The following is a 26,334-nucleotide window of genomic DNA, read 5'->3' as shown; positions in this document are numbered from 1 at the left end:
ACTGTACATACCTAACTTTCTACCAACAAACAAAATCTATTTAGGAAGACCAAGATAACATTCTCCTATATTTACATACATGCATACTTAGACTCACACTAAGATAATAAACACAGACAATTGAATTACTCTTCCTTTTCGTCCCTACTGCTCTCCTCCATATGGGATTTGTTTGGGTTTGGAGATCTGCATATTTTTGGCATCAGAGTTAACTGCACAGTTACTGTTGCACTACAGTGCGGCATCCTGATTTATCTGGAGGATCTGATGTTCTATCACAGCAAGATGTATTGGTACAATGAATCAGTGAAGCAATCTGTTCTACTGGAGCACACAGAAAGGGGCTTTCTTGGATCCTTTAGGGGCCAGTCAGATCAAAAGGGGTAGAAAGGCAAAATTCTCTGCCATGGCTGCACAGAAATCACATCTGATGGCACGCATTTGTTAAGCTCTACTTTTTTGTTTGTTTGTTTAAAGTGACATTCTAAACAGCATTTCCAGTACAATGCTCCAATACAACGATTTAGTTATAGTGATTATGGTGCAGTGAGTCTTTGTCTGCCATTCTTCCATTTTATTCCAGTTTTGAGCAATTGAACAAATGATTGGGCTCTTACAGCCCTCTGCTGCAACCAATCTTTATTTTGCCAAATTTGGACGACAACTACAGTGGGGTGCAGCTAAGCACAGCACTTATTGTTGCTGTCTTAGTTTGATTAGACTTTTATTTTTATTTTTTATTTTTTTACTTATTTTTATTTAATATATAAAATGTTTGCCTCCTTTTTGCTACTTGTTTTCTGATCCAAACATGAAATGGCTGACCACTGTCGGCAAGTCCTGGTCCTTCCAAAGATTTCCATGAGGCTCTATTTTCATATAGCCTGACATGCTGGTTATGGTGCCAGGAGTGCTCTATTCTAATGTAAATTGTCAAACCGTGTTCTGGGAGCACCTATAATGTCTATCATTTTTATTTTACTTTTGACAACCAACCATTTAAGTTTCTCATAAATGTCAAATTAAAATTTCCATGCTTGTGGTGGGGTCTTGATGCTTTTTTGTTCTGTCATAATTTGTATGCTTTGCATTGAATCATTGCTGAATTTTACGAGAATCACATCTGTTAATTTTGGATGAAATGGCGTATCATCTTTCCCCCTTTTTTTTTTTTTCCCCCCATTCCAACTCAGCCTTTGTTTTTGCATTTTTTTAGTTTTTCACTCTTAGTAGATCTTACCTCCAGATAATTTTATTTGTGTGTATGTTGTTCTCCATTCCTTAGCTTCTTACAGATCCCACAATCACCCCATACACAAGAACCAGTGTCTGTCTATCTCGCACACTGTATGTGTAGGTGAACATAGCAGGCATAATCTGTACTGGATGTCCGAGGCAACAAAGCATTTCTGTATGTAAGATTAATGCTTGCTTTTATGTTGGCCTGTGTAATTCTTGTATAATCACTAGTCTGGAAATGTGTGAGTGCCTAGGCAACTGGCTTCCTGCAGAGTATAGCGGCAAAGCCATTGACTGCTGTCACAAGCAGACTCTAGTAGCTTGCCACCTACTTTGATTTAGCAACTTGTCTCACAAGCAGCATAAAACCTGAGTTGGCAGCATTTAAAACCCCTTAATGACACAACTTCTGGAATAAAAGGGAATCATGACGGAATATTTCTGTCATGTGTCCTTAAGGGGTTAATGACTTTGCAGAATGTTTTCACTACAGTCGACACACATACTGGGCCAGATTCATGCTGCTTAGAAGTTAATTTAGCGATCAGACATGTTAAGAGTCCAGTTTTCGTTACTTATTTTTTTGCTGATAATTTGGTGTGATAAGATGTATTTTGCTTACTGAGTTGCTTTGCTTCTGTTGAGCTGGAGAATGCAATATTTATCGACTCACTGTTTTTAATAACTTTTAAATTTCACAGAAAATAATCAACTATTCATATACATTTGAATATAACTGTGTGTAGGCTTTTGTATGGTTTTAGCAACATATAAATGTGTGTATGCGAAGCAACTGTATATAGGTGTGAAGATGAATTTGAGTATGAGAAAACATGTACATACATAGGTATAAGTTGTAAAAGTCAAATGTGGTTTTTATTTTATTTTTTATTTATTTATTTTTTTTTTTAATCCAATTTGCCTATATCATTGTGATCATCTGGTAGTCCGTTGGATTTAACCCTGAAAGTTCTGCGCACATAGAGGCTGGAGGAAAAAAATCTGTAAATGTCAAAACTGAGGGTTTTAGCCACAGAAGTGCTGAATGTACAGGAGGAGGTAACCCCACAAGTGCCGAACTCCAATAAGCCTGCAATTTAACCTTATGAATAGTAGTCAGAGGTTATGGGAAGGAGACTTATAAGCACCACACTCTGATCACTTACATTCCTTGTGCAATATACTGCATGGATGAGGCTCACAACATGGGGCAACAAACAGACAGATCAACAGAAAAAGGACTTAAAAAGTGTCCTTTGTTCGGAGTTTAAATTACCGTAATTAGTATTGAACAGCTTTCCTGTTTTGTATAAGTTAATGGTATGGGGCAGTAACAGCTGCTGCTGCCGTCCTTATGTTAAATTGTCCCTGCAATAGAGACAAAAAGCTGGTTGCGCTGACTTAATGCTTGAACATTTGTCAGTTTTTCAGTTTCTTTTTATGTTATGCATAACATTTATTTAAAGCAAACTGAGGTTTTGTTGGATAGTGCTTTTTCTACATGACGGTTAATTTAATTAAAAACAAATAACTGGAGTTATTTGGAGTGGAGTAGAAATAGACTTGCCCCTGTTGAAGCTCCTAGTGCAGCAGTGTGTGCACGCTTAATGTTGCTTAAGGTTTAGCAATTCCCTCTTACACTTTCTCTGCAGCTACCAGTAGGCTGCATTTGGCTGGGAAGTGTCTAATTAGACGGACAGCTTAGAACTTATGGGAGCAGTGGGCAAGATTGAGTAAGTGGAGCCACAGGAAGTCTACAACACAGTCGAACCAGGGAAAAAATCCAATACTCCATTGTATATATTGTTATAATGAGAGTGTACATTTAAAACTTGACGTTATGAATCCCACTTACAAGGATTTCATAAAAGTAAAAGCAACAAAAAAATAGAATATCCTCTTATTTATTATTTCCCTTATTTCATTACAAATATTACAAATGTTTCGATTGTACATCTCAAACTTTTAGGGGCACACTTTGATTTAAAATGTCAGAAATTGAAACAAATCAGTAGCGAGGAGACTTTCTAATGTGTAAATATTGGGAACAAAATTCTGTCTTCATGCCAATGTCTTCTGGAAAAATATAAATATCTGGCTCAAAATTGTAAATATAGCTATATACATATATTTGTGGTCGGGGACAAAATGTCGAGTTATAGTAGTGGTGGCATAAGTCGGTTGTTGTGTGCGGGAACTGACGTTCGGGTAGGCCAGTAAAAAGAGGGCAAAAGTTAAATAGTTTACCACTTAATACGTGTTGACATTACATAACCAATACTTAAATATTTATTAAAATTATAACCATACCTGAAAATTTTACAATTTGTTAATGGGAGATACTGTATAACAACCAGGTACTGGCTGACCCTTGTTAAGCCAAATGGTGAAACGATTAAGCTAAATTGGTGACTTGTTACCTATGATTTGGCCCGTGGGGCAGGTTTGCCATTGAGCGTTGTGGCGGGGTGTTGGCCTCTCCGTGAAAGCTAAAGAGATATATGATAAGTTGACCGTGACTGATGAGGCCCTAACGGCTTTGCCAAGAGGGCGAAGATGCGAGGCAGTAACTATGATTTGGCCCGAGGGGCGAAATATCCTTGCTGAGTTGACCTCGCGGGACAGCTATGTCATGGCACAAGAGGCTGAAAACTACCTATGGCCACAGTTGTTGTACGTAGGGAGTTATTGTCATAAAAGCAAATCCCTTGCGTGGTGATAGAAAATGTGTACCTGGGCCAGCTGAAATGCGGTCGACATGATTGAAACAAGTTAGTGTAACAGAGAAAACATGCTGTCTGCAGGTGGCAGACATGTAAACCATTTTGAAATACTGATGAGGTTGCATCGCATAAGGATCCTGAGTGGTTGAACGTGAAGCGACTATATGCAAGTTTGTAAAATTCGATGTGCATTAGCAGCTGAATGTGGGCCGGATGTTGCCAGCAAACAAAGAAAACATTCAGTTATCGAATCGAATGCCTGCACCATGTTTATGGCGCTATATAAATAAAGTAATCTTAAACAAACTGTAAATTAGCGTATGACCTAGAAGAACTAGTGCAAGTGCATACAATAGTTATCAGACATAATTATGCCCGGCAATGTAAAGTGTGCGGAGCCCAGAAAGGGCTACAACAATGTAAGTGGTGACGGAACGTGAAATAAGACAGATTATCATCAAGGCAGTACCATAACTGCTAACATGTATAGGCCCAAATTTGGACCTGACCTAAATTTGTATAGGCCCAAGTTTGGGCTTGACGTCGTTATGACCCACATAATATTTATGTATGCTTGACTAGACCCATGTGGAGCACAGAAAGGGCTAAACCAACGTAAGTAGTGACGGACAGTGAAATAAGACAGATTATGAACAGGCAGTACCATAAATGCTAACCAGATGTATAGGCCCAAGTTTGGGTCCGACATAAATTTAGACAGTCAGTAGCAACACCTAGCCACATATTTACTAAACAATATATGCCCAATGAGTCCTGGAATACCAAGAGGGCAACCATAAAGAAACATTAAAATGTAGGGTGACGAAATGTATACTATACATTTTTATGAGTTTGAGGTTGCTTTAGTAAAAGGATTTTTAGATATTTAGAAGATATTCCCCTTTAAAGAGGATACGGATTTTTTAAAATTGTGTACAGAGACTGTTTATACAAGTTTATATTTCTGTTTTTCTCAACCACATGTATGGGCCCAAGTTTGGGCCTTACATAAATTTAGACAGCCAGTTGCAACGCCTAGCCACATAATAACTAAACAATTTATGCCCAATAGTTTTTTTTTTTTTTTTTTAAAGACATTTAGAAGATATTCTCATTTATAGAGGAGAATACATTTTTAAGTTGAATTGTGTACAGAGAATGCATGCCTGAATACCAAGAGGGAAGCCATAAAAAAGCAGGGTGACTAACTGAAATACATATGATTAAAGTCGGCACGGCCCAATGAGGGCAAATACAGTAAGCAGAATGCATGAGATGAATTTAGGCAGCTCTGTGAGGTTATGTATGATTGAAATTGGCTGAATTTGCGTTGGTAGTTAGGTAAAATGAATACTTGCGTAGGCTGTATGACGCCAAGACCAGCTTGTTTGGAGTTTAGGAAGTTTGTGTTGATGACCTTTGAACTGGAAGTAGATCTGAACCAGGCAGCAACAGCACCGAGCAAGGGGAAGCCTGTATATTTATAGGCAAACTAACCCCTCCCACAAATCCAGGCTTCGCCCACAGGCCCATATATATATCTTGTAATACCTAAAAAAAAATATATATATATTTTTTTTGGACTAACAGAATTTTGTAATAACAAGCTTTCGGGAGAACCTCCCTTTCTCAAGTCTAAAGAATATCTGAGCAAGACGACACATAGAATTCAAAGTTGTCCTCTTGCGCAGAAATGCTTTAGACTATAAAAAAAAAAAAAAGGTATTCCAAGATACAAATTTTATACATCCACATAACTGGACTAATATGGCTACAATCTCTCCTTCTCCATCCCCAAGACTTTTGTAGTGCCCGGTGCTGGTTGTGGCAAAGGTAGATATGGGTGTAGAAACAATCGCACTCCTGGGACTTGGTTGACATGTTACCTGTCCTGATGAAAGCTCCATGTTGGAGCTGAAATGTTAATATTTTATATGGAATAAATAAAAGCAAAATGTTACTACTTCAACCAAGTCCCAGAAGTGCAATTGTTTCTACAAATATATTATTGCAGTGCTGTACAATGGGTGGACTAACAAACACGTAATTGTAACCAGACTAGCTTACATGCTAGAGGGTGTGTGTGTGTGTGTGTGTTAAGAATCTGACTAGCACATATGATTTTATTCAGGCCTCCCGGCTCTTCCTCGTCAGTGCTTTACTGAGCTTGACAGTGCACCTGCTCTGCCAAGCATTCTAATCATTACTGACACACATGCACGTGCAGTACTTCTGTAATAGTTAGCCTTTTTTTTATAGCAGGCACCTGGGATGTTTTTGTATGCCTTTTAAGGCTCGTTGGAATTCATTTTAAGTTTGATAATTTCATTTGATATTCGTGTCTGTTTTTATTTTGTAAATTAAGTTTAATGTTCATTGTTCACATTACAAATTGTAACATTTTGTACAAAGGCGGTGTTAAATGAAGCCTCTGTAAGTTATGTTTTTTTTTTTTTTTTTCATCATTAAAATAATTTTGGTTATTTATGGCTTCTTTTAATTTGCTGGAAAAATTGGGAAGCCCAAAATGGTTAAACATTTACAAATATACTTGAACCTCTTTTCTTCTATTCTTTTCATTTAGAGTATGCATGCTTGGCAACCGCACACTGTCAAGTCTCCATTTTAGCCAGTGTGCCAAAACAGTGGAGACTGACAACGTAACTTATACCACCGACTTGTGGGATCTCTTTTGTCAACCGCCCGGACAGTTGAATGCAACTTGCGATGAGTACTTTATACACAACAATGTAACCATCATCCAAGGGATCCCAGGCATGAGCAGTGGAATCATCTCTGGTATGGAGTACATGGCTTTGCTGAAAATTATCCCTTGGCTTTGTTTTACAATGTCACATTCCTCTTTTTCTTTGCCTTTCACAATTTGCTCTTCTTCATTCTATCTCTGCATCTTGCTTGATCGTTCTTTTTTATTTCCACTATTCTCTTCCACAGAGAACATCTGGAGCAATTACCTTCAGAAAGAAGAAATTATAGAGAAAGTTTCTTTAACGTCTGAGGATGAACCAGGCGCTTTCTCTCATGAATATGTTGTGACTGACATTACAACCACTTTTACCTTGCTTGTTGGAATCTTCTTTCCATCTGTTACAGGTAATAAGCCTTTGGCCACTGTATGTCTAGGGCCTAAATGACATTCTGAGCACTGAAGCCAATACAGCTTTGTGCCCTGATTATGGTGCAAGTTGCCTCTTCTGTTTTCATCAAACTGCTTTTTAAGTGGCTTGACAAATAATTAAGGCTCTACTGGCACCCAAAGCCAGACACCTCTACTGTTGGGGGGATCTTACAGAAATAAAACTTAATTATACAAATGTGGATGACCGTAATAGTCTTTGGGTGTTGGGTTTAGCATCTCTTAGCACTCAAGCCTTTGTTTGTTTTCTGATTTGGATGGATAATGTGGAAGTGAAACTCCTGTTTTATCATCTCTGCAAACGTTTGGTGCCAGGAGAGACATATTTTTTGTTCTACTGGTTAAACAGTTTGACAAAAATTAGGGTTGTCGCCACATCACAATAAGCTGGAATATGTACGGTATTTTTAAGGGCCCATTTAAACTATTACATTTTGTTAGCTTTAAGGGTACTGTTTATTGACAGTGTGCTGGCTTTTTTCAATTTATATATATATATATATATATATATATATATATATATATATTCTGAATAAAGCCAGCACTCAAGGACTTGTAGAAAAAATAGCTTACAATTTAATCCAATACAGTCAACGTTTCAGTTCATATTTATGAACTTTCCTCAGTTCATGAATATGAACTGAAACATTGACTGTATTGGATTAAATTGTAAGAAATTTTTTTCTACAACTCCTTGAGTGCTGGCTTTTTTCTTCATATTGTATGCTGAGCAAGGAACAACTCGGAAAGCATGCATACCTACAGTTAGAAAGGAGCACGCTTAGTCTTCCCGTTCAAAAAACGATTTTCTTCAAATTCACATTACATGTAGAAAAATATCAACGTAGCATAATACATAACCTTAATCAAATAAATATATATATATATATATATATATATATATATATATATATATATATATATATATATATATATATATATATATATATATATATATATATATATATATATATATATATATATATAAAATAAATAAATGAACCAACTTGCCCCGGGGTGTGTGTGTGATCGCATCTGGAATGCTCCCATGTGTCCCACCTCCAATGTGGTAAAGTGATACGTGCCAATAAAGATACTCTATATCAGGCAATTGTGTTGGGCCAGCCTTACTCCTCCTCATCAATGTATCCTTGTGTGCCGGCTAAGCGTGTCCACCTCACATACCAATCGTGTATGGGTGTTTTCGTTGTGATTGCCGTTGCCTCATAACACCAAACTATCAACTAAAACACCATGCAGAAAGTGTGAGCAACCCTTTAAGTGTGATATACAATTGCTTAACCAATACATAGAATGCATAAATATACTAAACAATAGTTATTAGTGACTGTTTAGTGCAAATGGTTGGGTGTGTGTGTGTATATGTATCTAGACTCAATGCATCTCGATCAGGAGATGCTGATTGGCCAGGCCGGCATTTGGCCCCGCCTCGCCTCCTTTACTATCTCAGCCAATCTAATGCTTTCCATATATATGTGTTTACTTTACCTGGGAGTCTTTGAAAAAGTTTACTTACAGATGGTGTTTGTCCTGATTAACTTATTTAGCCCTGATGAAAGCTCAGTTTAGGGGCTAAAACTTTGACCACTTGGATCTTTTAGAGTAAAGAAGATTGACCTACCAATCCTGGAGTGCCGGTATTTTTTATATATATATATATATATCTCATTAGAGTGACTGAGATAGTCAAGGAGGCGGGGCCAAATGCCGGCCTGGCCAATCAGCATCTCCTGATAGAGATGCATTAAATCAATGCATCTCTATGGGGAAAGTTCAGCTTCTCCAAGCAGAGTGTGGAGACGCTGAACAGCAGTGCTGCACTGCCCCAGGAAACAACTCTATTAGCATCTGAGTAGTGGCCACTGGAGTTATCCCTAGGCTGTAATGTAAACACTGCCTTTTTTACAGCAAAAAAACCCGCAGGGACTGATAATACCCACCAGAACAAATACAATAAGATGTAGGTGTTCTGGTGACCGTAGTATCCCTTTAACTTGACTTTATTACAGATGTCTGATTTGTTACAGGTTTAATTTCCTAACAATTAATTGATTTCATAATTTTAAGCCAAAATTATATTTTGTATAGGAGAATCTTTAAATATTTTTTTTTTTTTTTGGTATACATTTTGCTATTGTGTTTTCAATTCATCACTTCACAAAAGGGGGAAAAAATGGTCTGTGCGTTTACATTTTAGGATAATTTGTGTCTGAGCAGGAAAGGCTGGTTTCCTACTACCTTGTTTATGACCAATACCCGATGGATAGATATGCCCAGTTTGTTCTTCAGGAAGTTTGGCTTTCCTGGCAGGAAACTGTACCACTGCACTGATTTTAAGGGAGAGCAGAACTGCAAATTTATTTTAGCAATTTCTCCTCATGTAAATTTAGATAGCTTTAAGACATGGTGTGTGAGCACCCTCCAAGAACCTTTAACCTCTTAAGGACACAGCTTCAGAAGTAAAAGGCTTGCATGACTGACATTTGTCCTTAAAATGTGAAGTGTTCTTAAGGGGTTAAAATGGTTTAGTATGAGATACTCTGTGTAAATTTAATGAGTGACTAATAAATGTTATATTTTGCCTTCTTACAGGAATTATGGCTGGGTCGAATCGCTCCGGGGATCTCAAGGATGCTCAGAAATCCATACCAATTGGCACTATTCTTGCAATCCTTACCACATCGTTAGTCTGTATCCTTATTGCCCGTGCTTTTTTTTCTTTCAATCTTTCTGTGCAGCTCTCAATATGATTTTTTCTAATTATGCTATTTCGTAAAACAGCTATTCATGTTTGAGAATTACTGGTCCTTTAACTTTGTATTAAATTACTAAGCAAGAGCTGTCTGGATCTTCAGGACATACTGCTGTCATTATATGAATCACTGTTAAAGGACCAACTCTGTTAAAGGGACACTCCAGGCACCCAGACCACTTCTGCCCATTGGAGTGATCTGGGTGCCAACTCCCACTACCCTTAACCCTGCAAGTGTAATTATTGCAGTTTTTTATAAACTGCAATAATTACCTTGCAGGGTTAAGTCCTCCCCTAGTGGCTGTCTACTAGACAGCCACTAGAGGGAACTTCCTGGTCCCTAGCACAGATTATGCGCTAGAGCGTCGCTGGACGTCCTCACGCTGTGTGAGGACCTCCAGCGTCGCTCTATTCCCCATAGGGAAGCATTGAAATTCATTTTCAATGCTTTCCTATGGGGTGCGCCAATGTGCATGCACGGCATTGCCGCGCATGCGCATTGGGACTCCTCGGCCGGTGGGCGGGATCAGTCTCGCCCACCGGCCGACAGTGGAAGAAGGTGAAGCGGCGGGGGAGGAGCAGGCAGCGACGTGGGACATGTTGCTGCCTCAGGTAAGTGACTGAAGGGGTTTTCACCCCTTCAGTAACCGGGGATTGGGGGGTGGGAGGGAGTGGGACCCTCCAGTGCCAGGAAAACGGATTGTTTTCCTGGCACTGGAGTTTCCCTTTAAGCTTTTTGTGTGTTTTGAATATATAAGGCACAGTACATGTTGCCATTCTACTTGAGATTAGTGGGAATAACTGCCATTTTAATTCTACCTTTTACTAGTAAGAGTTGAATTAATGGTGACCGCTGATATAGCAGTCACCTTCAGGGAATAAAATTACCTCTAATTTCCCTCAGTGCTGCCTTGAAATTAAAGGAACACTCCCATATAATGGATATGTTATCCAGAGTTCAGTATTCTTTCCCTAATTCAGACAGTGGTTTTGTAGAATATAGTGTAACTCCTTGAAGGAAAAATAAATAAAGTGTGTATGTATGTATGTATGTATGTATGTATATATGTATGTATGTGTATATATATATATATGTATGTATGTATGTATGTATATATGTGTATACACACATATACAGAAATGAAGAGATGCACTCTCAGGACTTAGCAAATGAAAAAAAGGGAATTTATTCCAGTAGGTATAACATCAAAGATTAACCGACGTTTCGACCCATTCTGGTCTTTCTCAAGGGACCTTGAGAAAGACCCGAATGGGTCAAAACGTCGGTTAATCTTTGATGTTATACCTACTGGAATAAATTCCCTTTTTTCATTTGCTAAGTCCTGAGAGTGCATCTTTTCATTTCTGTTTATATATTCTACGTGGGATTGCACCTAGGCTGAAAAATCTAAAGATTTTTTTTGAAAGGGTCAGTGCCAAGAGATTCATATATATATATATATATATATATATATATATTTATTTATATTTACACCCCCCCCCCCCCCCACACACACACACAAATTCTCCAGGGCTAAATTTTCAATAGCTAATATGTGAATGCCTTGCACTTACAGTTCAGAGCAAGTGCCAAAAGCAAACTGTTTTTTTTTTTTTTTTTAGCCGGGAGATATCAGTAAGTTTGGAGGAGAATTCTACATACCAGACTTGTGTCAACACATCCAAGGTTATGTAAAGGATTTCTTATGGTGTTAGTCTAAATCTAATATATCTCTTTATCTATCTATCTCACCTTTTCATTGACTACAGACTATATAAGTGAGTTACATGCTATGGGTCAAAGAGGTAGCACATTGTTTTAGTAGGTTTACATTCTGTTTTCTCACATAAAAGTTATGTTCGTAATAGCTGTAACTGAATTTTCTATCATATTTTACATACTCTACACATGTTATCATTACAATTCTATCCGCAGAATAAATATTTTTCACACACATCAAATAAGTCCATCCACTCACTTGTCCCAGGTAACATTGAGCTCTATGAAGCACTATGCAAGAAGTAATATCTTAACCTCTTGCAATATACAGTGAAAATGGGAGGTCAAAGCAGCACATGAATAATAAAAACAGAGAGAACTATATAGTGCAGAGGCTAGCCATCTGAGATGTAATAAAAACTGAAGTTGTATGTACACTCTCATAGTGTAGAGCCCAAAGGTGTCAGCTCACTTTATATGCAGTTGTACCTTTCAAAGTAGCACCCCACCTTTCTTCAATCTTGATATTCCACATTCAGAGAGAAAACAGGAACACAATAATAGTGTGGTATGTCTAATGAAATCCAATATTTGGTGAAATACTACCTTTATTTAGATTCTTTCAGATCCCTGGATCCAAGTTTTAGCACCCGGAATGAATTTGTGGAGTGACATATCCCCTGGTGTATACCTGGATCCTTAAAGGGACACTATAGTGCTAGGAATAAAATTCCCTCCCGACATCAGGACTGTAAGGGTTAATAAACCCTTACTGTATTCACCCGATTCCAGCACCAATCTCCCTTGCTGCAATGATTTCCTATAGGGATTTTACTGATACTTGATGTCCACCTTCAGGCGACGCGACCAAAGTCTGACAGCCACTAGAGACAGTTATAGTCCTGCAACATTGCAGGGTTAAGGGGAGAGGGTCACTTAACCCAGATCACTTCACTGAGCTGAAGTGGTCTGGGTGTCGATAGTGTCCCTTAAAAGGAGCACTATAGGGCCAGGAACACATACATGTATTCCTGACCCTATAAAGTGAAAACCACCATCTAGCCCCCCCCTCCCCATCATGCCTCCCTAAATATAGTAAAATCTTACTTGTATTCAAGCCTGAAGCTGCTGGCTTTGTTCCTGTTTCCTTTAGACCTGCCTGCTGACATCAGTGGAAGTGGTAACCTGATTCAATCACAATGCTTCCCCATAGGATTGGCTGAGACTGATAAAGAGGCAGATCAGGGGCAGAGCCAGCACAATTCAAACACAGCCCTGGCCAATCAGCATCTCCTCATGTAGATGAATTGAATCAATGAATCTCTATGAGAAAAGTTCAGTGTCTGCATGTAGAGGGAGGAGACACTGAATGTCTGGATGCATTTTAGGCAGCCATGACCCAGGAAGGATCTCTAGCAGCCATCTGAGGAGTGGTCAGTGAAGTTATCACTAAGCTGTAATGTAAACACTGCATTTTCTCTGAAAAGACTGTGTTTACAGCAAAAAGCCTGAAGGTAATGATTCTACTCACCAGAACAAAAAAGCTATAAGAGACAAACTCACAAGTGTAGAGCCAAATGAAGGACTGGCTCGTTTGTCTCTTATAGCTTAGGACCATTTTTTACACTAGTCTTGATATATTTCACTATTGTACATTTTTTTGTCTTTGTTCTATATATCCAACCTCTGTTTGGGATACCTGTTACCCCTGTGACGTGGGGGTAAGTATTATTTTCGCGCTCCACTTTTAGGAGTTTTTCAAGTGGATTGGTTCTTACCACCCCTTTTTTAACTTGAGAGATCCATATTTAAGTGTTGTAGCTGCTATATATTTCTTGCACATGCACATTACACTTTAAGTGCCCTAGGTACGCACGTATCACTTTGACTAAATTCAATAAGATGTAGTTGTTCTGGTGACTATAGTGTCCCTTTAAAATAGGCTGTTTAGTGTTGCACAACAAAAAAAAATTGTAGTAGAAAAATAGCTGACCGTGGTTTCAACCATTTTTGTACATACAGTTATTAAAGTAATGTGACTAGTATTAGACCAGAGATAATGTCTGAGTGCAGGGAGTGGGTTATAAACGTAAGTTGCAGTCTGTAAAATAATACCATGAATTTGATTATTTTAGATAAAATGCATCACTGATTATTATCTACATTGTCTGTCTGTATAAAATACATATATCTTGGATAATAGAATTCTTGGGGGTATTAATGGCCTGAGAAAGGTCTGGATTGAAAGCTGTCAGTTGCTGTAGTGGTAAATTAACTGTTTTGCATAGTATGCTGATATTCTTTGTTCTTCTTAAATGTCTTTGCATTTTGGCAGAATCTGTGCTCCTGGCACCTGTCTGAGATTATATTTAGATTGTGTATCCTTCCTGCCACAGCCAATTCTATTTAAAGGCTATAAAGGAGACCACATTTCATATATACCCAGATTTGCCTGCATGCATTTACCAGCTCCATATTTGGGATTAACTACTAAGGGACATATCTTGAATGCCATAGACATGTAGCATATAATTTAGAAACTGATGGCATTCATATGTTATGCATTAATATTATTTTTTCATATGATTATGTGAGTTTTGGAAACGTATGAATATGGAATGCGTAGCAAAATATTAGTTATTACATTAAAGGCATATTGTCACCTGTTGCACAGCTCACTTGCCAGTTAATTGAAGGTCATTCATTTTGGTTTTTTTTCTCAGAATATGGTTCCATTTCTTTATTATTATTTTTTTATTTATTTATTTTATTTTCTGATGTAATGCATATTGCAAGCCGCTTTTTATACAATATCAATCTTCTGCCTATGTGCGTGCACTTCATTTTTGGAACAAAGCAACCTTTCCTCATTAATATGTGGGATACACTTTTTTTTTTAAATGTAAACATATTTAAGATGCAAGAGTATGAATTGTTAAAGAGAAACTCACTTTTCTGATCTTGACAGTTCCTCACTCCCTCATTCAAACGGTTTGTTTTTGAAGGGTTTACTTCAAGTGTTTACTGTGGTGAGAGGTGCTGAAGATGAAAGTATAAATTATCCAAGGGAACCCGGCCATTTATTCCAGTAGTGCTGAAGGTGTAAGTGTGTACTCTCAGAGCCTGTATGCTTGGTGCCTTGAGCTGTGCATATCAAGATATATTTTGTAACAATAAGAAGGGATCAGATCAACCCTTTTATATACATATACCAAGTATTCCCCACGTGGTGTAAAACTTGACGCAATTTAATACAACTTTTTATTAATCTTGTTTACTGTTCTATCTGTTGCCTATTCTCTTTTTTTTTTTCTTTCTTTGAATTCACAGCCCTTTATGGAAAGGTAGGTGTAAGTAAAGTGTGGTTAACAGGCGAGTCTTCAACTGCTGTGCAGTTATGTGTGCCTCTTTGTGTAAGTGTATGCTCTTTTCTTTTCTTTAAAAGCTCATAAAAAGCATTTTATTTAACCATTCAGTTTTATTTGCCTTGACTGTGGTTCTCAGATCTCAGCAATGTAATCTTGTTTGGAGCCTGCATAGATGGAGTGGTGCTCAGGGACAAGTATGTCATGCATGATCAGTGCAGTCTGTGGTAATATTTGACACTATGGTGGTATAACTTTTTTTTTTTCCTTTCATGTCTTCTCTTCTACAGGTTTGGAGATGCGGTGAAGGGGACATTGGTAGTAGGAGCCCTCTCATGGCCGTCACCATGGGTCATTGTGATTGGATCATTCTTCTCTACTTGTGGTGCAGGTCTGCAGAGTCTGACCGGAGCTCCTCGTCTTCTGCAGGCTATAGCCAAAGATGGAATAATCCCCTTCTTAAGGGTGAGATAGTCACATGATCCTATTAACACACACACAAAATTACAAAAAAAACAAACCATCATGCTGGAGTTGAACCCCATTTGAAGATTTTAATGCTGCAAGTCCCAGGATGTGTCTCTGTTTATGGTTTTATGAATGAAGTTATAGACCCAACTGTGCATGTACTAATCTCTGACTCCTTTACGGAAAATCTTAGTCTGGACATCTAGAGCCTGGCTTTTCAACCTGTGGTATGTGTAGAGAATAAGCTTTAGTTAGTCTGTCCCCTGTCCCTTCCTGCAGCTATTACACCCCTACAGCATCCACTATCCTTCCCACTACTATCCCATCTCCCCAAAGCTATATGTTTGTGTGTCAGTTTCTACTGTGTGTAACTATTGTGTGTTGAATTTTTATTTTGTGACTTTTATACTTCAGATCAATAGTTAATACATCTTCTTACATACACTATTCACATTTAACTTAAATATCAGTGTCTACATGTTTCATTTGGAATTTAAATTAATAGAAATTACTTTCTTGAGACAAGGGTAATTAAGAATTTTGTGTAGACCTGCAGGGGTACTCCTCAGTAAAAGGTTGAGAAACACTGTTGTAGAGGATTCACCCAGAAGTAAAAGTACTTTGAGCTTTGAGTAGGGGAAAGCATAACCTAACCCTGACTAGGTTAAAAGATTTTGGGTAACTTTTTGCACCTTTACTTGTGCAAAGAACATAGGTTGTTACAATGCCTGGAGTGTTACTTAAATGATTACTCCAATCATCATGGCCAGTTAGGCTTTTTGAAGTGGTCACGGTGCAAGCAGTCTGTATGTGCAGAAATATTGGTACATTTAGTAACACCTCTGGCACATGTGATCTAGTCAGCCTGGAATTCTGTTCTGGACTGACTGAATCCTGTGCATTAGATAAATCTATTGTCGCACGTACTGCATGCTGACAACGGACATAATGAGCTTCTTCTCTTGCAAGCAGCGCTGGGAGTATGTCTGCTAGGTGAAGCCTGTAGCACTGTGCATGCGACTCACAGGGACATTCCAAAACACTGGCTCAGTGCAAAAGTTTCCCCTCCCTCTGTATTGCCCACAACACATCCCTTATTCCAGCCTTCCTACATTGCTGTATTTAGCACATCTTGCTGCATGTGATCACACACATCTAATATACAAATATACAAAGTAGTAGATAAAGCTGAATGGTGGGTTGTGGTTTTCAACAATGCTCCTCTGTTAGAAGCATTTAATTGTACCTTAAAGGGACACTAGTCACCAAAACAACATTCGCTTAATGAAGCAGTTTTGGTGCTTCCCCCACCGCAGGAACCCCTCGCAACAACGCACCACTTCGCCGCATACCCGCAGCCAGAGCTCAGAGACTCACATGCCAGACACCAGGGGAGAAACGGGGCCTGACCCCGAACAACCCTGATACCCACCATAGTGCCCCATTATCCCATCACACACCCAAACAAGGGACGGCTCTCCCTAACTTAAGGAGACATATGACCGGAATCCCCAGGACACTTCCACATTAGCCGCTCTGCCAACTCATTAACAGCACACATATCCCTGGCACAGGGGACACCCTCACACAGGGACACGAAAGAATAACGCATAGGGAGACAAAGGGACCTAAGCAAGTAGACACACGATTAGAGACGATTAACGGAGATAAGCGAGATAGGCAATACAACAGCCTTTGACAGACTAAACATGAAACCAGAAGAAATACATGAAAAGGAAGTTTAGGACACTCGAGACACCAACACACCAGACACTAGGAGAGACAACAAGGGAGACCAAACCAGAAATCGGAAAACAATCCCCAGACAAGAAAAGAGACACGAGTACACCAAAACAAGCACAGCCCAAAAACCTCACTACTCCGTCAAGCATGTAAAGAACCGAGACACGGATGAACACCAGAGATCCCCACACAAACAACTGGTACTCTCCCTACACAACCCCTAGTAACCGAGATCACAGAGAAGCTATGCTTAAAACTCCTGGGAATGTGCAACCTTCTCCAATGACACGCTACTACAAAACATAATGACACAATAATGACATGTTCCTCTACCCGACCATTAACGTTGGATTACTATGTTTTATAAATGTTATGAATATTTTGTAACAACTGAAGACATACTTAAACATGCTTGTACAATGTCCATGCACGCTTAATAAAAAGAAATAAAAGAATAAATAATAAAAGAAAAATAAATTGAAGTAGAGGGGGAGCTGTTCTCAGAGTACAAGACTGAAGTTGTGCATAGTTATATTTTTGTATTCAGTTTAGTCTACCATTCTCATCTATAACAATATCCAAATATAATCAATTATCCACAAACGCTGGAGTAATATATGCACACAGGTATGAGCTGCCTGTGGATTTAAATCCTGTTTTTCCCTTCGTATAGTGGCAGTACTTACAAGTGGGATGTTCCTTAGGATTCTGGACAAGAAGCTCCCCCTTCTTTAGAATTTAAATGCTGTGCTCCGCCTGCTGCCTCCATATAAGCTGTAACTCAGACACTCACCAGTTCTTCTTGTCCCGGCAACGGGACGGACAGGTTCCCCCACAGTGCAGGTGGAGATTTGGTGCGTTCAGCACAGGTTGCTGACCGGGAGGTGAGTGCCCGATAGTTTCCCGGGCGGGAACTGAGCGGCAACAGTACTTCCGGGTTCGCGTTACGGAACGTGACCGGGTACTGTCTTTTGTGGTTTTTTCTGACGGAGTTCCCAGGCGGTTCTCCTTCATTGCTCATTACGCATGCGCACAGCGGTGGAACGCACGCCCGGGAGGCTTTGCGTTCCACCAAACACAGAATCACGCTACTGAGCATGCGCGAAACGGTGTTTGGCGCCAAATTTGAAATTTGGATACATGGCTGTGCAGGACCTTCCTGACCCCAAGGGTGGGTGTACAGTTCTGGTTCTCCGTGTCACCTGCCCTCCTACACGGATCTTAGGTGATTTAAGGTGAGGTTTAACTATTGAACTCTCCTTTTTTTCACCTTTTGTTTTTATGCATGCTTCTAGAATATGTCCTATGTCTCCAGATAAGACAGATATAGACAAGATGTCAACTTCTGTTCCAAACACCACAAGTAAATCTAAGCACTTATGTTGTCTGGAATGTGCGTTACCTCTACCTGACGGATGTCGCAAAAATACATGCAATCAGTGCGCAACGGATCGGCTAGTAAAAGCCGAGCAGACTGATATGGCATCCTTCCTGGGCTGGTTTCAGGAAAATTTGTCCCAGACATTTGAAGCTATTCGGGAGTAACTGCCCACACAGCGTAGGAGGAATAGATCTCCTTCTGTGTCTGACGTCTCTTCGCCTTCGGATATTTCCAGCCTGGCTTCAAGTGTGGAGGAGGGGTTTCCACCAGAAGAGCTGAAGAAATTTTTTAAAGAAGTGACGACGGCGGTACAAGAAACTGAACCTACCAAGGGTAAGGTTAAAGGTTTCCCAATGTCTACTTAAATCTTGGATCTCCATCATAGAGAATGAAAGAATCTTGAAGGACGTACGTTCAAGTCAAGCTACAGTCTGGAGAAAAATGGGAAGATCTTCCTAAGTGGATGTTCAGATTGACCAGCTATCAAAGAAAACCACTATACCCATTGGCGAAGTCTCAGGGCTTAAAGACCCAATGGATGAACGGGCCGAAACTTTGTGTAGTAGAATATTCCAGGCCGCAGGATATCAGTGCAGAGCTGAATTTGCAGGTTCAGCGGTTCTCAGAGCTCAGAGCGTTTGGCTACAAGCCCTGGAAGATTCCATTATGGGAAATCTGATACAGATCCTTCCCATCTCTTGTTCCTACTGAAAGATGAGTTTTCTTTGTTTATCAGCGAGGATTATGGGTTTGTCGTCAGTAGCCAGAAGAGCTCTTTGGCTACGAACATGGACAGCTGACTCTGCGTCTAAGGGCACCCTTATGTGCATTACCCTTTGAAAGGAACAAAAATTTTTTTGGGCACTCCTTTGGAAGACATTGTTAGACAGATGTCTGATACGAAGAAAGCCCTGCCTCTGGATTCAAGAACCCAGGGATATTGAAGTTTTTAGTACAAGGGTCAGAGGTCCTTTCGTTACCAGGGCGGTTTTGCAGGTTTCAAAAGCATGATGGCCTATGGCCATACCAGCCTGAAAATCCCTGATCTCGTCAGATCTCAGAAGCCATCCAGACTCGGGCCTGGTTAGTACTTGTATGGGAGATCAACTATGTACCTCAAATAAACAGCCAGTGGTCTTGACAGGAATCAACAGGCATGACAAAAGGGGAAGTTTTGACGCCATAAGGTGGGAGGACGCCTTCGGTTCTTCACCCAAGACTAGGAAAGAGTGCTTCATAGGTGGATTACAAGAACCATTTCAGAAGGTTACAGAATAAAGTTTCATCGAAACCACGTCCATCCTTCCTACTGTCAAGCTATTCATCAAGAGTAAACAAATTCTCTTCTTCTTTAAGAAATGTGGTAGAGAGGTACCCAAACGTTGGGTATTTCAGGGAGTTTACTCACGCCTTTTTTTTCTGGTTCAAATACCAGTTGGAAACTAGTAAACACCTGCTTACCATGACAGAAGTTCCGTATGGAACGTATTTTGTCTTTTGACACACATTTTTACAAAGGGAGATTACATGGCAGAGTTGGTTTAAATATGCTTATCTCCATGTACCGGTTTCAGAATCTTCCCGGAAGTTCTCAGGTTTGCGGTTCTAGCAACACTGGCTTGTTGGTCTAGTGGTATGATTCTCGCTTCAGGTGCGAGAGGTCCCGGGTTCAAATCCGGAAGTGCCCAAGCATTCTTGTTTCAAGAAAGCGAAGGATTCTCCATTTACATTTAAACTCTTCCCTTTGGCCTGTCCTCAGCTCTTCGAGCTTTTACGGAAATCCTGGCATCCATAGCAGTGGTTTTACGTCTGAAAGGTATCTCGATTGTTCCATACCTGGACGTTTGGTTCCTGAAGGCCCAATAAAGACAACTGCTAAATCTTCATCTCACGATTACAATGAAGGTTTTAAGAGATCACGGTTGGATCCTGAACCTGGAAAAATCCAAGCTGACTGCGTCACGAAGTCTAGAGTTCTTGGGTCTTAGAGGAAATTCACAGTCCCATTAGTGAAACAAATGAGGATTTTAAAAGCCGTATCAAAGCTGCATAAAGCCTAAGTTCAATCAGAGATGCTATGAGGTTCTAGGCCTCCTCGCTTCTGCAATCCCAGCAGTGGCCTGGGCAAAGGCAGAAGCAAAACCATTGCAATGGGACATCCTTTCCCAATGGACACGAAAACAGGAAGATCTAGACTCTCCCTTCCACCTATCCAAAAGGGTGAAAGGACTCCTGAACTGGTGGAAACACAGAAGCAATATCTCAAAGGGCCTATCGTTTGCTCAGAAACAATGGTTTATGATATCCACATATGCCTCCCAGATGGGTTGGGGCGCCCATCTAGCTTCTCAGTTCCGTCAGGGTCTTGGAACGGAGTGGAGTCAGGCGCTTCCTGAAGTTTCAGGGTTTAATGCGGTTTGGAAGGCACTGGTTTCCTTCCGTTCAACCATCACAAATCAGGCAATGAGGTTAAGTCCATAAGGCTTAAGATCAGTCGGACGACGCCACTACAGTGTTTTTTTGTTTTTTTTCGCCAGGGTGGCACGAAGGTTAAAGCTCTTCAAGAGCTCTGCTACCTCATATGTCTTGGACTCAAGCGACTCTTCTCGCTATATCAGCTACCCATGTCAGAGGGTCTCTAAAGTTAGTTCAGACGGCCTCAGCCGTAGACTTTGGTCTCAGGCAGACTGGGCACTGTCAAGCTAAATATTTTGGCGCTGGGTTCACGCTTCGGCAGGCCGGAGATAGACCTGTTTGCCACAAGGAGATACAGGAAAGTTCAATGTTTTGCTTCTCTCCATTCAGGAGAGTACCCAGTTGTCCTAGACGGTCTATCGATACCTTGGACCTTCGACAGGGCTTATGTTTTCCCTCCTGTCGCTCTTATACCACGGATTGTTCATAAGTAAGATGAAGAAGGCAAGTAATTGGCAGTCCTGCCCTTCTGGCCGAACAGGAGTTGGTTTTCGGAAGTGGAAAACTTGACAATCTCACGTTGGCATCTCCAGTCTCTTCTCAAATATTGGAGAAGGTGACTCTCCCCGTGGAAACTCTGGATATTTTTCACCTGACTGCATGGTTGCTGCAAGGGTGATCCTTCAAGGCCATGGTCTCTCTGACCTTTATGTGATGTGTTGCTGTCTTCTGTCCGCTGGTCCACTTCGTAAATCTATTTCAGAGTTTGGATGAAGTTCAGAACCTGGTGTTCACTTCGAGGTTGGATCCGGCCAAAGCCTCTATCCCGGAAAGTCTTTCTTTTTTGCAAGATGGGTTTGAAGCCGGCCTGGGAGTTTTACGCTCAAAGGCCAGATTTCAGCTCTAAATCACTTCCTGGTTCGTGGCTTTGCCTCAAACCTGCTTTTTCTAAGATTTCTTAAGTCCATAAGGCTTAAGAGGCCTCCTAAGTAGTACCTTTCCCTACTTGGGATCTGTCTGGTGCTTCGAGCCCTTTGTGTACCACCATTTGAACATTTACTGGAGGTTCATATCAAGTTTCTTACCTTCAAGACGGTTTTCCGGGTGCCTATCGCCTCTGCTAGTTGAGTAGGTGTGATCCGAGCTCTCTCTTTCTCTCTGGAATTCACCTTTTTCATCGCGACTAGGTGGTCCTGCACACCAAGCCTTCTTTTTTGCCTAAGGTTTTTTCTGGTGCTGCAATTACCAACCTATTGTCCTACCGGGGTTTTATCATTTTCCTACGTCGGATCTGGAAAGAATGTGACATCTCCTAGATGTTAGAAGATCCCTGAAAATCTGTCTTCAGATGACTCAGGGATTAGATCCTTAGATCTATGTGTATTCTTTCATGGCGCGAACAGGGGTTGTGCTGTCTCAGGACCCTCTTTGGCCTGATGACTAACGTATACAATCAGGTTGGCTTATCAATCCAAGGGATTCCCCTTAGTTTCCCTTTAAAGGCTCGTGCCTCTAGAGCTATGACGACCTCCTGGGCTGAAAGAGCAGCCGCCTCACCTGAAGACATCTGCAAAGCTGCTGCTTGGTCTTCCTTACATACTTTTATCAAGCATTGTAGGCTGGACGTATTCTCATCATCTGAAGCTGCTTTGGGCGTAAGGTGCTACAAGCTGTGGCCTGCTGAGTTCCCACCCTTTGTTGTTTGCAGGGGTCTTGCTATATCCCACTTGTAAGTACTGCCACTATACGAAGGGAAAAACAGTAATTTTACTTACCGTAAATTCCTTTTTTCTTAGTATAGTGGCAGTACTGGCTTTCCCTCCGCTTTCAAATAGATAAAGTTCTATGCATCATTCGGTCTCCGTTTTGGTTCTTTTGTATTACTGGTGAGTGTCTCTGAGTTACAGCTTATATGGAGGCAGCAGGCGGAGCACAGCATTTAAATTCTAAAGAAGGGGGAGCTTCTTGTCCAGAATCCTAAGGAACATCCCACTTGTAAGTACTGCCACTATACTAAGAAAAAAGGAATTTACGGTAAGTAAAATTACTGTTTTTCTCCTGTGACCACAATCCTTTGCTGTATTCAATGTGATGGTCCATCCACACAGATGAATGAACAGAGTAGATGGATAAACTGGATTTCAAAGTTTGGTTATTAAAATTCATTAAGCGGCATGCAGAGTGACAGATAAAAGCATGTTACGTTTGTCGTCTTACCTTTGTACTTTAACCCAACTCCATTCCTTCCTCCAATGAACTAAACCTTTTTCTTGTTACAGGTATTTGGTCATGGAAAGAGTAACGGGGAACCAACATGGGCCCTTCTCCTTACAGCTGTGATTGCCGAACTGGGGATTCTCATTGCTTCTCTAGATCTGGTTGCCCCGATTTTGTCAATGTATGCAATTTTTTATTTTTTTTAGAAACTCTATTTATGTGACAGGGGTCAATGTGTGTATTTTAATTTCAGTACTGCTTGCATTCATTCCATGGTGGTTCTAGACCATGTGGTTCTTAGAATTTTAGGACTACGGAAAAGCATTAAATACATATCCAAACTTCCATGCAATTACAGATAACTTTAACTTTAATGTTTTGGTTTTCTGTGCCCTGCATTTTTAGAATAAATATATTTTAATGTCTTTATCCAGCTTCCTTATCTGCATGTCCTCCCTAACTTTTTTTTTTTTTTTTTTTTTTTTTTTTTTTCAATCTTCTCTCTCTCCATCTCCTTGTCTGTCCACAGGTTTTTCTTGATGTGTTATCTCTTTGTGAATTTGGCCTGTGGATTACAGACTCTACTTCGTTCTCCAAACTGGCGCCCTCGCTTCCAGTATTACCACTGGTAGGTCCTGCCCATTGTTGACTTTGTTCAGCATACTTTTTTTTTTTTTGGTCAAAAAGTGAACGATACGCTTAATCCATAGCTGGGCATACTATCATGTATATTTCTTCTTTCAGGACCCTGTCTTTCTTGGGAATGGCACTATGCTTGGCACTCATGTTTATCTCCTCCTGGTATTATGCCCTCATTTCCATGGTCATCGCTGGCATGATCTACAAGTACATTGAATACCATGGGTAAGCACATTTTGCTTATCATTTTTAGTAACTCCTGCAGGAAACAATTCACCTATGTACTGCCTTCCTTAATTCTGTAACAACCAGTAACAAACCAAACTATCGTCACAATTTGGTCATAATAAACAACTTATCAAAATGTAATACCCTTTATTTTCTTTTAATATGTAGGGCTGAAAAAGAATGGGGTGATGGGATTCGTGGTCTGTCCCTAAGTGCAGCTCGATTTGCCCTCTTGCGACTGGAAGCAGGACCACCACATACCAAAAACTGGAGGTGAGTGAAGTCATGAGCAAAGCCACGAACTATATCTCAGTGTGTGAGAATATAAATTTATAATAATGATAATATATCAACTCCCTAGGCCGCAGCTGCTTGTTCTGGTAAAACTGGACTCTGATCTACATGTGTCTCGTCCTCATCTTCTCTCTTTTGCATCTCAACTAAAGGCTGGAAAGGGTCTTACAATTGTAGGATCTGTCCTAATTGGGGATTACCTAGAGAATTACGGGGAGGCGGTGGCAGCAGAACAGGTCGGTTATATTTATTCGATCGCCGTCTTCCATTTTCAAACTTGAATCGTACTTGGCCATTTTACATTTTTAACCATGCATCCATTCTTGTCTTTTCTTTTAGGCACTGAAACATATGATGGAGCAGGAGCGTGTAAAGGGTTTCTGTCAAGTGGTTGTAGCACAGAAGCTGAAAGAGGGCCTGTCACATCTCATCCAGTCCTGTGGTCTTGGAGGAATGAGACACAACACTGTAATTATGGGCTGGCCTAATGGCTGGAGGCAGAGTGAAGACTCCCGTGCTTGGAAATCCTTCATCAGTAAGGGCTTATTGTTTCCTGTGCTGCACGATAGTGTGCAATAGTATAAAACCAGTCATCAATCACTGAATCTAATATATTTTGTTAATGCTACCTTGTCCCCTAGCTACAGTGCGTGTTACTACAGCAGCCCGGCAGGCACTCCTGGTTGCGAAGAATATATCTTTGTTTCCTGGTTCCCGGGAGCCTCTGTCAGAAGGGCACATAGATGTGTGGTGGGTCGTACATGATGGAGGCATGCTAATGCTTCTGCCTTTCTTGCTGAAACAGCACAAAGTGAGTTTTTAGATATTATATTTTCTTTGTTTAAATTGACCTCAATGTTTGCAACTGCTCACTGGTTCTTGTCTGAGTTTTATATTTTCACCTTCTAATTTTAGTAATGCACTTCATTCTAACCCCCCCCCCCCCCCCCCCCCCCCACAGCATTCTGTATACACCAATGTCTGTCTTCTTGCATGTAATTGACACTATTTTCCCACTTTGCCTCTAGGTATGGCGTAAATGTAAGATGCGTATATTCACTGTTGCTCAGATGGAAGATAACAGCATTCAGATGAAGAAGGATCTGGCTACTTTCCTCTATCACCTGCGTATTGCAGCTGAGGTGGAAGTGGTGGAAATGGTGAGAGAGGAAGAGGGCCTTGTTAGTGAATTATGATAAGTGAAACAATGGCACAAGCCTAATATACATCTGTCTTACATACAGCATGACAGTGACATTTCTGCATATACTTATGAGCGAACGCTAATGATGGAGCAGAGATCACAAATGCTGCGACAAATGCGCCTCTCAAAGACTGATCGGGAACGAGAGGTAAGGATTTTAAGGAGCAGTTACTAACTTAAAGACCACTCCACAACACAAAAGCACTTCAGATGTACATGCATATACAAGCGAGCGCTCCCCTAACAAGGAAAAAGGGGAAGGCTTGCAAAATTCACAAGAACTGCAGCTTTTTCAAACTCTTAAGATATACTCCCAATGAATACATGCATTAAAAAAAAACTAATTGGTGGTATATTTACTAAACTGTGTTTTATATATTTTTTCACCCATTTGGGCAGTTAATTGTCCCTTCAAAGTAAACTGCTTTTCATACCGTGGATGAAATGACTGACTGATAAATTTGTAAATTATATTAAAGTGCCAAGTATTTGACATCATTGAGCAAACAAAAATCATGTCTATAATGTCTAGTATTCCTGTTTACAGATTTGGAATATTATGCCTATATCCCATTTATTCTTAAATCTCTTAATTGCATTAGTCCCTACCACTTCAGCCAGAAGTCTGTTTAAGACACCCGCAATTGTTTCTGAATTCTGTTTTTCGAATATTAATTCTAACCTTTCTTTTACCTCTAACTTAATGGCACAAACACCTTTTTTTTTTTTTTTGGAGCCATCTACTATTGACAGAAAATGCCAAACTTG

The 26,334-nt window shown here is 40.2% G+C and overlaps 1 protein-coding gene across 2 annotated transcripts in view; it reads left to right on the top strand.

The window, feature by feature from the left end:
• The window catches only part of SLC12A6 (solute carrier family 12 member 6), a 49,663-nt gene that overhangs the window by 19,827 nt on the left and 3,502 nt on the right, over positions 1-26,334 (top strand). For both annotated transcript variants that reach the window (XM_063454810.1, XM_063454811.1), the window contains 14 exons: positions 6,547-6,761; positions 6,918-7,076; positions 9,733-9,831; positions 15,117-15,174; positions 15,268-15,442; positions 23,264-23,382; positions 23,731-23,829; positions 23,946-24,065; positions 24,237-24,341; positions 24,430-24,598; positions 24,702-24,897; positions 25,004-25,173; positions 25,391-25,522; positions 25,607-25,714. In XM_063454810.1, the coding sequence (XP_063310880.1) occupies positions 6,547-6,761; positions 6,918-7,076; positions 9,733-9,831; positions 15,117-15,174; positions 15,268-15,442; positions 23,264-23,382; positions 23,731-23,829; positions 23,946-24,065; positions 24,237-24,341; positions 24,430-24,598; positions 24,702-24,897; positions 25,004-25,173; positions 25,391-25,522; positions 25,607-25,714 (1,924 nt within the window). The remainder of the gene's footprint in view (positions 1-6,546; positions 6,762-6,917; positions 7,077-9,732; positions 9,832-15,116; positions 15,175-15,267; positions 15,443-23,263; positions 23,383-23,730; positions 23,830-23,945; positions 24,066-24,236; positions 24,342-24,429; positions 24,599-24,701; positions 24,898-25,003; positions 25,174-25,390; positions 25,523-25,606; positions 25,715-26,334) is intronic.

Source organism: Pelobates fuscus, chromosome 5, assembly GCF_036172605.1.
Source record: "Pelobates fuscus isolate aPelFus1 chromosome 5, aPelFus1.pri, whole genome shotgun sequence".
NCBI lineage: Eukaryota > Metazoa > Chordata > Amphibia > Anura > Pelobatidae > Pelobates > Pelobates fuscus.
The sequence above is the reverse complement of the archived record's forward strand: the minus strand, read 5'-3'. Positions and strand labels throughout refer to the sequence as shown.